General features: G+C 44.4%; 1 protein-coding gene across 1 annotated transcript in view; it reads left to right on the forward strand.

The window, feature by feature from the left end:
- Positions 1 to 14,387, forward strand: part of LOC142245237 (tight junction protein 2-like) — an 84,052-nt gene that overhangs the window by 49,880 nt on the left and 19,785 nt on the right. The window contains exons 5-6 of the mRNA XM_075317802.1: positions 1,240 to 1,927; positions 3,272 to 3,375. Of these exons, the coding sequence (XP_075173917.1) occupies positions 1,240 to 1,927; positions 3,272 to 3,375 (792 nt within the window). The remainder of the gene's footprint in view (positions 1 to 1,239; positions 1,928 to 3,271; positions 3,376 to 14,387) is intronic.

Genomic DNA, 14,387 nt, shown 5'->3' on the forward strand with positions numbered 1-14,387 from the left:
GACAGCAGCTGAGGATCTGATAATAGCTAGAGGGGTATTCATAGTTATCACCTCCTCTGTTATAATTAGCATAAGCATTATACAATCGATTTAATTTTTGACTTGCAGAACCTGTGGTGGGGTCATACCCATGTGACGAGAAGGGCGGGGCCTCAGCCAACAAAGCGGATAGCAGGAAGTAACATTTCTCTGTTGGCTGAGGCACCGCCCTTTCTGATCACATGGGTATGACCTCCACACAGGTCCTGCAAGTCAAAAATTAAATAGAATTAGCATAAGAATTTAATCGAACAGGGGGAGGGGATAACTATGAATACCCCCCCCCCCCAGATATTATCTGATCCTCAGCTGCTGTCACTCAAGAAGCTGATGACTTTATAAACTTTACTTTCTTGGATTTCAAAATCTATACATCCAAGCTGACCACTACAGGTATGTATGGAATCAGCCTGGTGGTGCCAGTACAGTACTGGGTTTGGGTTATATACAAAAATCCTGGTGATTGGTTCCCTTTGATACCAAAAAAAGATAAGCTAGTGTAGAAGAGCCTAGTGCTATAGCTAGTAAATTGAGACTCCAAGGACAACCATATTGTCATAGGTAGACATGGGTAAAAGTAATTATATTAAAGTGCATACTGCAGGCAAATCGTGAAAACCCATCAGTGTGTTTTTAATTTTTTTTCATTTATTTATTTTTTAAATTGCTCACAATATAAAAGGCTATTGACCATAGGAATTATAGTACAATTCCAGTGCAGTTATGCCCTCTGTATTGATATATACCATACTTAGGTGCTAAATTAATGCTCTGTCCCAGCACAACTACATACGTTTTGATCTGCTTCCTCAGGAGTTCTTAAGTTAGTCTTTTTCCAGACTCGCTGTTTACTTGTTAATGTTTCCAAATGAGAAAGTATTTTTTTTTATTATGTTCCTGTAATGAGGCAAATTTTGTCAATGCTTTAGAGCACTATTGTGACCTTTTTAACAATTTTTTTTTATATACGTATTTTCAAAAATAGACTCGAACGGCATAGATATGGAATCAAACTCTAAATGTTTCTCCCCAACCCCCTTCTTATAGCATCTCCATATGGATTAGTTGCAGTACATGCATGGCTTTCACTATTCAACTCTTGGGGAATTCAAAAATATCTTCTATTTTTCATGTGCTTGGCCATTTTTTTGCTGTGTATATAGCACTTCTATTAATGTAAAGGTATTTTTAATGTTACAGGTTGTGAGAAGGCCACGAAGGGTACAAATGGGTGCCCCAAGCAAATCTGAACCTGCCTTGGATGTAATGGATGACTATACAGAAATGGAGAGCCGAACTGCCTACAGTGCATATAGTGATAGGAGCGGATATGGGGGATCTCGAAGCAGAGATCCTAGTCCTGATAGAGGCTTCCGAAGGGATCAAGAAAGGGGACCATATTATGAACGAGATCAAAAAGGTTATGGAACCAGAGCAAGAAGTGTTGACCAAGATCTTAATGTGGGCTATGGACTTAGGCAAGATTACAGCCGTGGCAGAAGTATAGACCGTGGACTTGATGATGAGCAGATGTATAAAAGAGATCGTAGTCGTGGCAGAAGTATAGACCGTGGTCTTGATGAAGATCGTGGGTACAGAAGAGAGCGTAGTCGTGGCAGGAGCCTTGATCGTGACTTAGATGACCCTCATAGTTATGGAAGAGATAGCAGTCGTGGAAGGACCCTGGAGAGAGAGGACGCCTATGAGCGAAGTGCACAGTATAGTCCAGATCGTCAGTATGGAAGATCTCCAGCAGAGCGTAAATATGATCGAAATCTACAGAAAAGCCGTAGTCGAGATCAACTTCAGTCTCGCAGTCCATCCCCTCAAGGTCGTGGAGATTCAGACACTACTAGTGTCCTGTTAACTAAGAAAAAGTCAAATGAGGGTAAGAATTACAGACTTAAAGGGTGGTTCACCCATATTTATTATTGACCACAACGATATTATGTTGAGAAACAAGGTTTCCCTCAAATACCTTGTGTTGCCAATAGGACCTGTGAGCGGCGCTATTGTAGTCCGCTTTTCCCCATCACCTGACCCCTGGGCTCTGTGACCTCGAGGATCCGGTGATGTCACTTCAACTTCCTGCTCACCTCACATCACCGCGGCCGGCCCCAGTCTTCCTGAGTGACTGGGCTGTGGGCGGTGTTTCACTGCTCAGCACAGCCCAGTATGACAGCCCATTATCTCCCTGCTCCCACCTCCTTCACTGCAGAGCGCTCAAGCAGGAGACACACTGGGCTGTGATGAGCAGTGAAACGCCGCCCACAGCCCAGTGACTCACAGAAACTGGGGCCGGCCGCGGTGATGTGATATGAGGTGAGCAGGAAGTTGACGTGACATCATCAGATCCCTGAGGTCACGGAGCCCGGACTGCAATAGCGCCGCTCAGAGGCACTATTGGCACCACAAGATATTTTAGAGAAACCTTGTTACGTTGTAGCCAATAATAAATATGGGTGAACCTCTTCTTTAAGAATTTTCTTAAAGGGAACTTGTCACCAGATTTGGTGACTATAACCTGCGGCCACCACAGCTATATACTGTATATAAGAGCCCAGACCGCTGTGTAGAACGTAAAAAACACTTTTATTATATTACCTGACGGGGGAGGTCTTGTTTGATGAGTGTCACTGTTTTCTGGTCCGGAGCCTCCTCTCTGTGGCGATTGCCGTCCTCTTTCTTCTGAGGCCCGTGTGCATGACGCGTCCTACGTAATGCACACTAGCTGGCATTGAGGTCCTGCGCAGGCACACTTTGATCTGCCCTGCTCATGGCAAATTAAAGTATTATAGTGCAGATGTGTGGTGGTCTTTAGCCTTTCCTCACGCCTGCACATTACAGTACCTTGATCTGCCCTCAGCAGGGCAGATCAAAGAGTGCCTGTGCAGGACCACAGTGTTGGCCTGTGTGGATGATGTAGACGCGTCATCCACACTGGACTAGGTAGAAGGAGGACGGAGATTGCAGCAGAGAGGAGGTGCCGGATCGGAGAGCAATGACGCCCATTGGACCGGACCAGCCCCCTAAGTGAGTATTATAAAAGTGTTTTTTACATTATACAGTGCGGCATGGGGTCTTATATACAGTATTCTGGAATGCTGTATATAAGAGCTCAGTCGTGGTGGCCAGAGCTTTTAGTTGTCAAATCTGGTGACAGGTTCCCTTTAATTAAAAGAAAATTTGCATTGACTTCACATTTATTTGCTTTGCCTCATTTCTCTTTTAGAATATGGTCTTCGTCTTGGCAGCCAGATCTACATTAAAGGATTGACAAACACTGGTTTAGCATCGAAAGATGGAAACTTGCACGAAGGGGATATAGTTCTCAAGGTAGATTGTACTTCTGGTTTTTATGTCACTTTTCACTCGGGTCTATTTATAGCTAAACTGATGACAAATCACTATAAATGTTAGACTGTTCGTTTGAAGGAATTGCCCAGGGTTAGGAAAACATGGTTGATTTAATAATTTATTTCTATAGCGCCAACATATTCCACATCATTTTACAAATCAGAGAGGACATATTTGAACTATATCGGACATTACACAGCAATACATTATTCAAACAAGATGAGTGAAGCAGGGTTGGACATCCCATTGGTGCAACCTGTGCCCCAAGATGTAAGAAGACTCATTACCATGGCCAAAGCGGGTATAATGGTGAGCTGTTGGACTGATTATTCTATCCTGTTTCTGTCCACCCCTGGAGTGAGGGCCCTGCTCTTAAGCTTACAATCTGAGATAATGGAGGAGAGACTAGGTAAAAAAGTGCTCGTCATGCATGGTTCAGCCATCATTATAATAAAAAGGGTCATTCAAGTAACTGTGTATGAAACGGTCACCAGCCAGTAGGTGTATGTTGCTATGTGCGCACGTTGCGTACAGTTCACTGCAGAAATTTCTGCAGCGATCTGAAGAGCACATGTGCGCTTTAAATCGCTGCAGAAATGTCCATAGTGAAGCCGATTCCATGCGCTCTGCCTACAGCTCCTCCCATAGACAGAGCATGAGCTGCCGGCAAAGCGCACGGAAGAAGTGACCTGTCACTTCTTTTTACGCAGCGCTTCGGCAGTAGCCGAAGCGCTGCGCTCTAAAACGCCACGTGCGCACGGCCCCTGCACAATCTCCATAGACTGTGCAGGGGACGCAGGACGCATGCAGTTACGTTGCGCTACAAAACGCAGCGTAACTGCATGTATTTACGCAACGTGCGCACATAGCCTTAAAGAAGTTGTCCAGTTACCAAAACTGATTTTTTTTTTTTCTGATAAATCTTGCTAATATGTGCCCCTCAACACATCTATTATGTTTTTTCAGCAAAATTACCTTTTATTGTGCACTAGCAGCACACGGTCATTGCTGGCTCCAGCTCTGATGGGGTTAATCTCTCCTCTGAGTTCCTGTGTTCAGTTCCTACAAGTCCCAGAATTCTTTGTGGCTCTAGGGCGGTGTCTAGCTTATCTAACACACCCACTGTGTCTAATACACCCACTCTGCTCCCACCCAAACCCTCCTCCCTGCCTCTTCCCTGTGGATGCACTGAGATCAATCATACAGAGACAGCAGCTCTACACAGCCAGGGGAAGAAAGTGTGTGTGCGCGTATATACAGTGTATGTGTATATACAGTGTGTGTGTATATACAGTGTATGTGTGTATATACAGTGTATGTGCGTATATACAGTGTGTGTGCGTATATACAGTGTGTGTGTGTGTGTGTGTGTATATACAGTGTGTGTGTGTGTGTGTGTGTATACAGTGTGTGTGTGTGTATGTCATACTCACCTGTCTGCAGGGTCCCGGTGCCATGCCTGCTTCCAGCCCCTGTCTCGGTACCGCCGCTCTGGCTGTGTACAGTCTCCCCGGGGCACGTACGAAGCTTGCAGGACCTGGCGGTGGATCACCTGATGCAGTCACCTGACGCATCAGCTGATCGATTCTCGTGGTGTCGCCGGCTTCTTCGCGCTCGGCCGGCTATCAGCTGATCCTGCCGTCAGGGGACTTCATCAGCTGATTACCGGCAGCTCCTGCAGTGATGGACCAGAATCAGACTCCGCTGCAGGAGCTACCGGTAATCCGCACAGACGTGAGTTTTTTGGTTTTTTTTGCACTGATGCATCAGCTGATTGTATAAACGGCTTTTATACAATCAGCTGATGTGTCATGTGATTCACGTAGTTTAACCTGACACATCATCTGATCGCTTTGCCTTCTAGCAAACCGATCAGATGATATTGGATCCTGATTGGACGGCGCGGGACCCTAACCCAGGATTACTGCGGAGGGGGGTTTATTTCAATAAAGATGGAGTCACTAATTGTGTTGTGTTTTATTTCTAATAAAAAAAATTTTCTGTGTGTTGTGTTTTTTTTTTTTTATCATTACTAGAAATTCATGGTGGCCATGTCTAATATTGGCGTGACACCATGAATTTCGGACTTAGGGCTAGCTGATAATATACAGCTAGCCCTAACCCCATTATAACCTAGCTAGCCACCCGGCATCAGGGCAGCTGGAAGAGTTGGATACAGCTCCAGAAGATGGCGCTTCTATGAAAGCGCCATTTTCTGGGGTGGCTGCGGACTGCAATTCGCAGTGGATTCCAATCCCCAGCTGCCTAGTTGTACCCGGCTGGACACTAAAATTAGGCGAAGCTCACGTAATTTTTTTTTTTTTAAATTATTTCATGAAATTCATGAAATAATTTAAAAAAAAAAGGGCTTCTCTATATTTTTGGTTCCCAGCCGGGTACAAATAGGCAGCTGGGGGTTGGGGGCAGCCCGTACCTGCCTGCTGTACCCGGCTAGCATACAAAAATATGGCGAAGCCCATGTCATTTTTTTTTTCTTTTTGGGTAAAAAACTGCATACAGTCCTGGATGGAGGATGCTGAGCCTTGTAGTTCTGCAGCTTCTGTCTGCTCTCCTGCATACACTAGTGAATGGAGGATGCTGAGCCTTGTAGTTCTGCAGCTGCTGTCTGCTCTCCTGCATACAATGAACATTTTGAATAAGGAAATGACATCAGACCTTTTTTTTTTTTTTTTTCATCAACAATCTTTAATGGCATTGTGCACTGATTAAAAACGCAGTGAGCAAAAACGCAGCAAAAAAGGCACCAAATCGCGGCAAAAACGTGACATGCAGCACCGCAGGTGACAGAGCAGAGCAAGTTGGTGACATGCACTGCTCTGACACATAGTGTGCTGCATGTCACTGTATCCACTCTGGGACTTGTTGTGCAGGTGACCGGATGATACATGTCACTAACTGCCCCACTCTGTGATTTCTGCTGCATAGTACCAACTGTATACACTCTCACCTGCACAACAAGTCCCATAGTGGAGACAGTTAGTGACATGTAGCATCCGGTCACCTGCACAACAAGTACCAGAGTGGAGAAAGATAGTGACATGCAGCACACTATGTGTCAGAGCAGAGCATGTCACTGTCTCCACTCCGCTGACCTCACAGCCCGTACACGCTGCGATGGATGCAGGGGGACACAGAACAAGTAATCGGCCGACACTGGAGTCATCTGATTACTTGGGATGAATTGAGCAGTAAAATGCTCTGGTGCTCGATGGGCGAAGCCCATGCCGATTTTTTTTTTTAAAAAAATTCATTAAAAATAAAAAAACAAAAAAATCACATTGTTTGTGGGCTCCCGCTGCATTTTCTATTGCTAAGGGTAACCAAAGCAGCTACTGGCTGCTAGCCCCCGCTGCTTGGTGTTACTTTCACTGGCAATAGAAATGCAGGGAAGCATTTTTTTTTTTTATAAAGGTTTTTCCCTGAAAACGTTTTTAAGAAAATGACGTGGGCTTCGCCATATTTTTGTATGCTAGCCAGGTACAGCAGGCAGCTACGGGCTGCCCCCAACCCCCAGCTGCCTAGTTGTACCCGGCTGGGAACCAAAAATATAGAGAAGCCCTTTTTTTTCATGAATTTCATGAAATAATTAAAAAAAAAAAAATGATGTGGGCTTCACCAAATTTTTGAGTCCAGCCAGGTACAACTAGGCAGCTGGGGATTGGAATCCACAGTGCAGGGTGCCCAAACTTTCTGGGCCCCCCACTGCGAATTGCAGTCCACAGCTGCCCCAGAAAATGGCGCTTTCATAGAAGCGCCATCTTCAGGCGCTGTATCCAACTCTTCCAGTGGCCCTGGTGGCAGGTGGCACGCTGGGTAATAAGGGGTTAATACCAGCTATGTTTTTACCAGCTGGTATAAAGCCCGAGATTCTTAATGTCAGGCCAAGTTTTAACCTGGCCATTAAGAATCTCCAACAAAGGGTTTTAAAAAAAAAAAAAAGACATCACACAGAGAAAAATACTTTATTAGAAATAAATACACAGACACAGTAGGGACTCCATGTTTATTACTCCCTCTCACCCCTCCACGATGGAGAGATTTCTGTACTGACCATGCCAGGAGAGAGCGAGGAAAAGAGAGCGAGCGGGGGGGGAGAAGAGAGCGAGCGGGGGGGAGAAGAGAGCGAGCGGGGGGGGAGAAGAGAGCGAGCGGGGGGGGGAAGAGAGCGAGTGGGGGGGGAGAAGAGAGCGAGCGGGGGGGAGAAGAGAGCGAGCGGGGGGGAGAAGAGAGCGAGCGGGGGGGAGAAGAGAGCGAGCGGGGGGGAGAAGAGAGCGAGCGGGGGGGAGAAGAGAGCGAGCGGGGGGGAGAAGAGAGCGAGAGGGGGGGAGAAGAGAGAGAGGGTGGAGAAGAGAGAGAGAGGGGGGGGAGAAGAGAGAGGGGGGGGAGAAGAGAGAGGGGGGGTAGAAGAGAGAGGGGGGGTAGAAGAGAGAGAGGGGGGGGAAGAGTGGGGGGAGAGAAGGGAGTGGGGAAAGAAGAGGGGGGGGGCGGAGGTGCTCTGTCGACTTGTGGTGCAGGTGACAGAGTGCAGACAGTTGGTCCCATGCAGCAGGACAGATGGCAGAGCACAGCGGTGACATGCCTGTCAGTGTCTTGCTGCTGGGAGGAGCAGATGATCACACTGCCCGACACCGGCCGCTCTCCTGACATCGCAGCAGAGTGGGCGGGTGGACAGTGTGATCACATACTTACGTGCAGGGGGGGATTCAGCTGAAGAACCCCCCCTGTACTGCACACTGGCGCCCCGTGCCTCACCATCTGCAGGACGCTTCCGGCTCCACACTGACGTCCTCCGGATCCTCCCCTCGATGCTGAGCTGTGACGTGCGGTAGTCACCGCCCACAGCCCTGTCACTCAATGTGAGTGGCGCCGGCATCCTGTGACGTACCCGTCTTGTTTGAGAGCCCGGAAATGCCGGGACGTCAGAGGATGCCGGCGTCCACAGCTCCAGGGGGTCATGTGACAGGCACTGAGCGTGCAGCATAGCGCCGCTCAGTGCCAGAAATGGAAACACAAGCCAATGGAGAAAATACCTAGAATTGTAAGTAGAACTTCGACAGAAAATAAAAAAAATAGGTGAACCACCCCTTTAAGGGTACAATGTGCTATTGAGTGCCACCACTCGCCACAGGTTTTGTGTAGCTTGGCTTCATTGTAGTAAATTGTGAAGAGCTACTACACGACCAACACAACCTGTGGATAGGAGTGGCACTTTTTTATTAACCTCAAAATATTCAGATCAATAATATTAAACACCAAATAGACAACATGGAATAATTACAAATTAAATCCATAATTAGTTGCCCATCCTCCTTTCTTCTTGTTTTTCTCTTGATTTTCACCCAGAAGAGTTTTCGTATGTCCTCCATTGTTAATCATTTACCAAGTCTGCTCACAGAAAGCAGATCTGTTCACTGATGTGAAAACTGTCAGGTCAACCTGCACACTGCTCTGTATGTCACACAGACTGCTGCCTTTCTGAGCTAGCATTGGGGGGTGATGCTGAACTTTGTGTGTGTGTGTGTGTGTGTGTGTGTGTACAGTGCTGGCCAAAAGTATTGGCACCCCTGCAATTCTGTCAGAGAATACTCAGTTTCTTCCTGAAAATGATTGCAATCACAAATTCTTTGGTATTATTAACTTAATTTATTTTGCTTGCAATGAAAAACCACACAAGAGAATGAAACAAAAATCAAATCATTGATCATTTCACACAAAACTCTATAAATGGGCCAGACAAAAGTATTGGCACCCTTAGCCTAATACTTGGTTGCACAACCTTTAGCCAAAATAACTGCAAACAACCGCTTCCGGTAACCATCCATGAGTTTCTTACAATGCTCTCCTGGAATTTTAGACCATTCTTCTTTGGCAAACTGCTCCAGGTCCCTGAGATTTGAAGGTTGCCTTCTCTAAACTGCTATTTTGAGATCTGTCCACAGGTGTTCTATGGGATTCAGGTCTGGACTCATTGCTGGCCACTTTAGTAGTCTCCAGTGCTTTCTCTCAAACCATTTTCTAGTGCTTTTTGAAGTGTGTTTTGGGTCATTGTCCTGCTGGAAGACCCATGACCTCTGAGGGAGACCCAGCTTTCTCATACTGGGCCCTACATTATGCTGCAATTTCTGTTGGTAGTCTTCAGACTTTATAATGCCATGCACACGGTCAAGCAGTCCAGTGCCAGAGGCAGCAAAGCAACCCCAAAACATCAGGGAACCTCCACCATGTTTGACTGTAGGGACAGTTTTCTTTTCTTTGAATGCCTCTTTTTTTTTTCCTGTAAACTCTATGTTGATGGCTTTTCCCAAAAAGCTCTACTTTTGTCTCATCTGACCAGAGAACATTCTTCCAAAACGTTTTAGGCTTTCTCAGGTAAGTTTTGGCAAACTCCAGCCTGGCTTTTTTATTTCTCGGGGAAAGAAGTGGGGTCTTCCTGGGTATCCTACCATACAGTCCCTTTTCATTCAGACGCTGACGGATAGTACGGGTTGACACTATTGTACCCTCGGACTGCAGGGCAGCTTGAACTTGTTTGGATGTTAGTCGAGGTTCTTTATCCACCATCCGCACAATCTTGCGCTGAAATCTCTCGTCAATTTTTCTTTCCTTCCACATCTAGGGAGGTTAGCCACAGTGCCATGGGCTTTAAACTTCTTGATGACACTGCGCACCGTAGACACAGGAACTTTCAGGTCTCTGGAGATGGACTTTTAGCCTTGAGATTGTTCATGCTTCCTCACAATTTAGATTCTCAAGTCCTCAGACAGTTCTTTGGTCTTCTTTCTTTTCTCCATGATCAATCTGGTACACACAAGGACACAGGACAGAGGTTGAGTCAACTTTAATCCATGTCAACTGGCTGCAAGTGTGATTTAGTTATTGCCAACACCTGTTAGTTGCCACAGGTAAGTTACAGGTGCTGTTAATTACACAAATTAGAGAAGCAGCACATGATTTTTCAAACAGTGCCAATACTTTTGTCCATCCCCTTTTTCATGTTTGGTGTGGAATTATATCCAATTTGGCTTTATGACAATTTTTTTTTTTTTCTTTCATTGAAGACAAATTAAATGAAGATAATACCAAAGAATTTGTGATTGCAATAATTTTCAAGAAGAAACTGAGTATTATCTACAGGGGTGCCAATACTTTTGGCCAGCACTGTGTGTGTGTGTGTGTGTGTGTGTGTGTGTGTATATATATGTATATAATACACACGATTGTTTTTACACGAATGGACATTGCCACACAGCACTTCTTCATATTGGGGATTTTCAGCCCAACTGCAGAGCAAGCTGGGGCTGTTTTCACCTGCTGACTGCCATATATGATTGGTCAGCCACTCGAAACTAATCAACTCTCAATGGAGTAGGGTTGTGCATCTGTCACGGCTTTCTCATTCTAGTCTAGAACTGTATGCAGAATTGTCACATTGCCTTTCTGCAGGATGTGGCCTATTCTGGGATTTGTAGCCCTACTATTGTGCTGTGGTATACAGCTGAAGACTGATCCCTGATTCTGACCCTGTCTCCATTCCCCCCACTACTCTCATCTGCGTGCGTCCTGCTGCTTAGCACTGATCGTCATTAATGCTCAATTTTTTGCACAGGTTTTTCCTTTGATTTTGAATGTGCACCACCCCAGTGTGTGTGCTGTGAGCTCTAAGTGATGCAAATCACTGATGGTCATCCATATTCATTTTTGTCAGGGCTTTTATCCCACCTCCTTTGTGGCTGCTATGCTCTGATCACTATTACACTTCACTGATCCAGCCCCACTTCAGCCTCCAAGCCCCTCTACCAGAGGTACCACAACAGGCAGTACTGTGCACAAAACCTCAAGAGGCCTTACAAGGTTGGTATCTCGACAACTATTGACGGCAAGATGGCCATATTGTACTAGGGCGATCTTTCCTTGCGAAGCTCTACAGCGGTCATCCAGAAAAGTACAGTTTCTGATTCCTCTCCTGCAAATGCAATCGTGTATGTTGCCTTTAATGAAAATGGAATAAAAGTTATGAATGCCCTCCTTTTTTTTTTTTTTTTCACCATAAGCAGGGTCTAACTACAAGAGTGTTAACAAAAAAAAACAAAACTACAAATATACTGTGTAACAAACACTTGTTAATCATTCCCTCAAAATCAGTCAGATGTAAAGAAAAATGCGGTCACTAAAAATGAAGTCTCGTCACGCAAAAAAACAAGCCCATACCCAGCTCTGTCAGTAGAAAAATAAGCTATAACTGTCCGACTACTATACAATAACAAGATTTTTTTTTTCCTACAGAATTGTTTAGTGTGAAAAGTAGCAATAGTCGAAGCTGGTATCACTGTTATACTGGCCCGAAAATAAATGTCTAATCATTTCTACTGTTTATTGGACAGCGTGAAAAAATAAATTCCTGAATTGATGCTTTCTATTTATTTTGCTTCCCATTAATCTGAATAGAAAGCAATCAAAAAATACTACAACTCCAAAAGGATAAGAATAACAGCTTCACCTCCAACACAAAAGCAAGCCCCGACACAACTGTTTTGGGAAAATAAGTTCCAACTATTATAATATTTCACTGCAAAAATGAACGAAAAAATGGTATTGTGTAAAAGTAGCAAAATTTAAAAAAATAAATTTGTCCCCATAATTGTACAGGAAACCTCTTTTTCCTATACTGTGGTTTATTTGTTCAATCTGACTTTCAAATATTGGATTATGTGTTTCTCATATATCCTGTGCTCTACCCTGAGCACTTACATTAGGGTTACCAACTAAATCTCCTAAATACGGTATTTAGGCAGAACCTCCAACAAACCCATTCACTATAATGAGACAGTTGGAGCCACCTTCTACCTCATTTGGCCTCTTTCCCAGCAGCATTTCTTCTATTTATGCATTCACAAAAGAGCAGCTGACAAAGCTTTTCTGCACCTCTAAAAAGATGTGCACCACCAGAACATAGGCCAGATAGAGTCCATAGTAACTCTGCCTACATCATGATAGTGATTTGGGGGGTTTTTTAATCGTATTTTGCACTTTTAGACAGAGTCCCGACATACATACTGGCCAAAAGTATTGGCACCCCTGCAATTCTGTCAGATAATACTCAGTTTCTTCTTGAAAATGATTGCAATCACAAATTCTTTGGTATTATTATCTTCATTTAATTTGTCTTCAATGAAAAAAAAAATGTCATAAAGCCAAATTGGATATAATTCCATACCAAATATAAAAAACTGGGTGGACAAAAGTATTGGCACTGTTTGATAATAACTAAATCACACTTGCAGCCAGTTGACGTGGATTAAAGTTGACTCGACCTCTGTCCTGTGTCCTTGTGTGTACCACATTGAGCATGGAGAAAAGAAAGAAGACCAAAAAACTGTCTGAGGACTTGAGAATCCAAATTGTGAGGAAGCATGAGCAATCTCAAGGCTACAAGTCCATCTCCAAAGACCTGAAAGTTCCTGTGTCTATGGTGCGCAGTGTCATCAAGAAGTTGAAAGCCCATGGCACTGTGGCTAACCTCCCTAGATGTGGAAGGAAAGAAAAATTGACGAGAGATTTCAGCGCAAGATTGTGCGGATGGTGGATAAAGAACCTCGACTAACATCCAAACAAGTTCAAGCTGCCCTGCAGTCCGAGGGTACAACAGTGTCAACCCGTACTATCCGTTGGCGTCTGAATGAAAAGGGACTGTATGGTGGATACTCACGAAGACCCCACTTCATACCCCAAGACATAAAAAAGCCAGGCTGGAGTTTGCCAAAACTTACCTGAGAGAACCTAAAACGTTTTGGAAGAATGTTCTCTGGCCAGATGAGACAAAAGTAGAGCTCTTTGGGAAAAGCCATCAACATAGAGTTTACAGGAAAAAAAAATAGGCATTCAAAGTAAAGAACACTGTCCCTACCGTCAAACATGGCGGAGGTTCCCTGATGTTTTTGGTTTGCTTTGCTGCCTCTGGCACTGGACTGCTTGACCGTGTGCATGGCATTATGAAGTCAGAAGACTACCAACAGATTTTGCAGCATAATGTAGGGCCCAGTATGAGAAACCTGGGTCTCCCTCAGAGGTCATGAGTCTTCCAGCAGGACAATGACCCAAAACACACTTCAAAAAGCACTAGAAAATGGTTTGATAGAAAGCACTGGAGACTACTAAAGTGGCCAGCAATGAGTCCAGACCTGAATCCCATAGAACACCTGTGGAGAGATCTCAAAATGGCAGTTTGGAGAAGGCAACCTTCAAATCTCAGGGACCTGGAGCAGTTTGCCAAAGAATGGTCTAAAATTCCAGGAAAGCATTGTAAGAAACTCATTGATGGTTACCGGAAGCGGTTGTTCGCAGTTATTTTGGCTAAAGGTTGTGCAACCAAGTATTAGGCTAAGGGTGCCAATACTTTTGTGCTATGATCAATGATTTGATTTTTGTTTCATTCTCTTTTGTGTTTTTTTCATTGCAAGCAAAATAAATGAAGTTAATAATACCAAAGAATTTGTGATTGCAATCATTTTCAAGAAGAAACTGAGTATTCTCTGACAGAATTGCAGGGGTGCCAATACTTTTTGGGCAGTACTGTAAGTGGTTAGTGTAGAGCACAGGATAAATGTGAACCGAGCCTTTAAAGTGATCCAAAGTACTAATGATAAAGTGTTCACCTTTACCCACAAAAACAAGTCTCCACCTTCTCTGTCTTGTTCATTTGTAGTTGGGTTTCAGCCTACCTTACCTTCACCATTTGATTCTCCTCAAATCCCCGGCAATTATTGTGACTCTTTTCCTTAACACTTTTTTTTTGTGTGACTTTCTTGACTAGTAGCAACAAAACTTTAGATATTTATGTGATCATCCTGCAATATCTTAGCTGTATCCCTCTGTAAGTCTGAAACTAGTCTGTTAAATCTATTTTTGGCCAATTTTGTCTAAGGAAAACCAGCTGTTTAAAGTTCTGCACACCTTGATAAAGAGTGTGGATA

Source organism: Anomaloglossus baeobatrachus, chromosome 1, assembly GCF_048569485.1.
Source record: "Anomaloglossus baeobatrachus isolate aAnoBae1 chromosome 1, aAnoBae1.hap1, whole genome shotgun sequence".
Taxonomy (NCBI): domain Eukaryota; kingdom Metazoa; phylum Chordata; class Amphibia; order Anura; family Aromobatidae; genus Anomaloglossus; species Anomaloglossus baeobatrachus.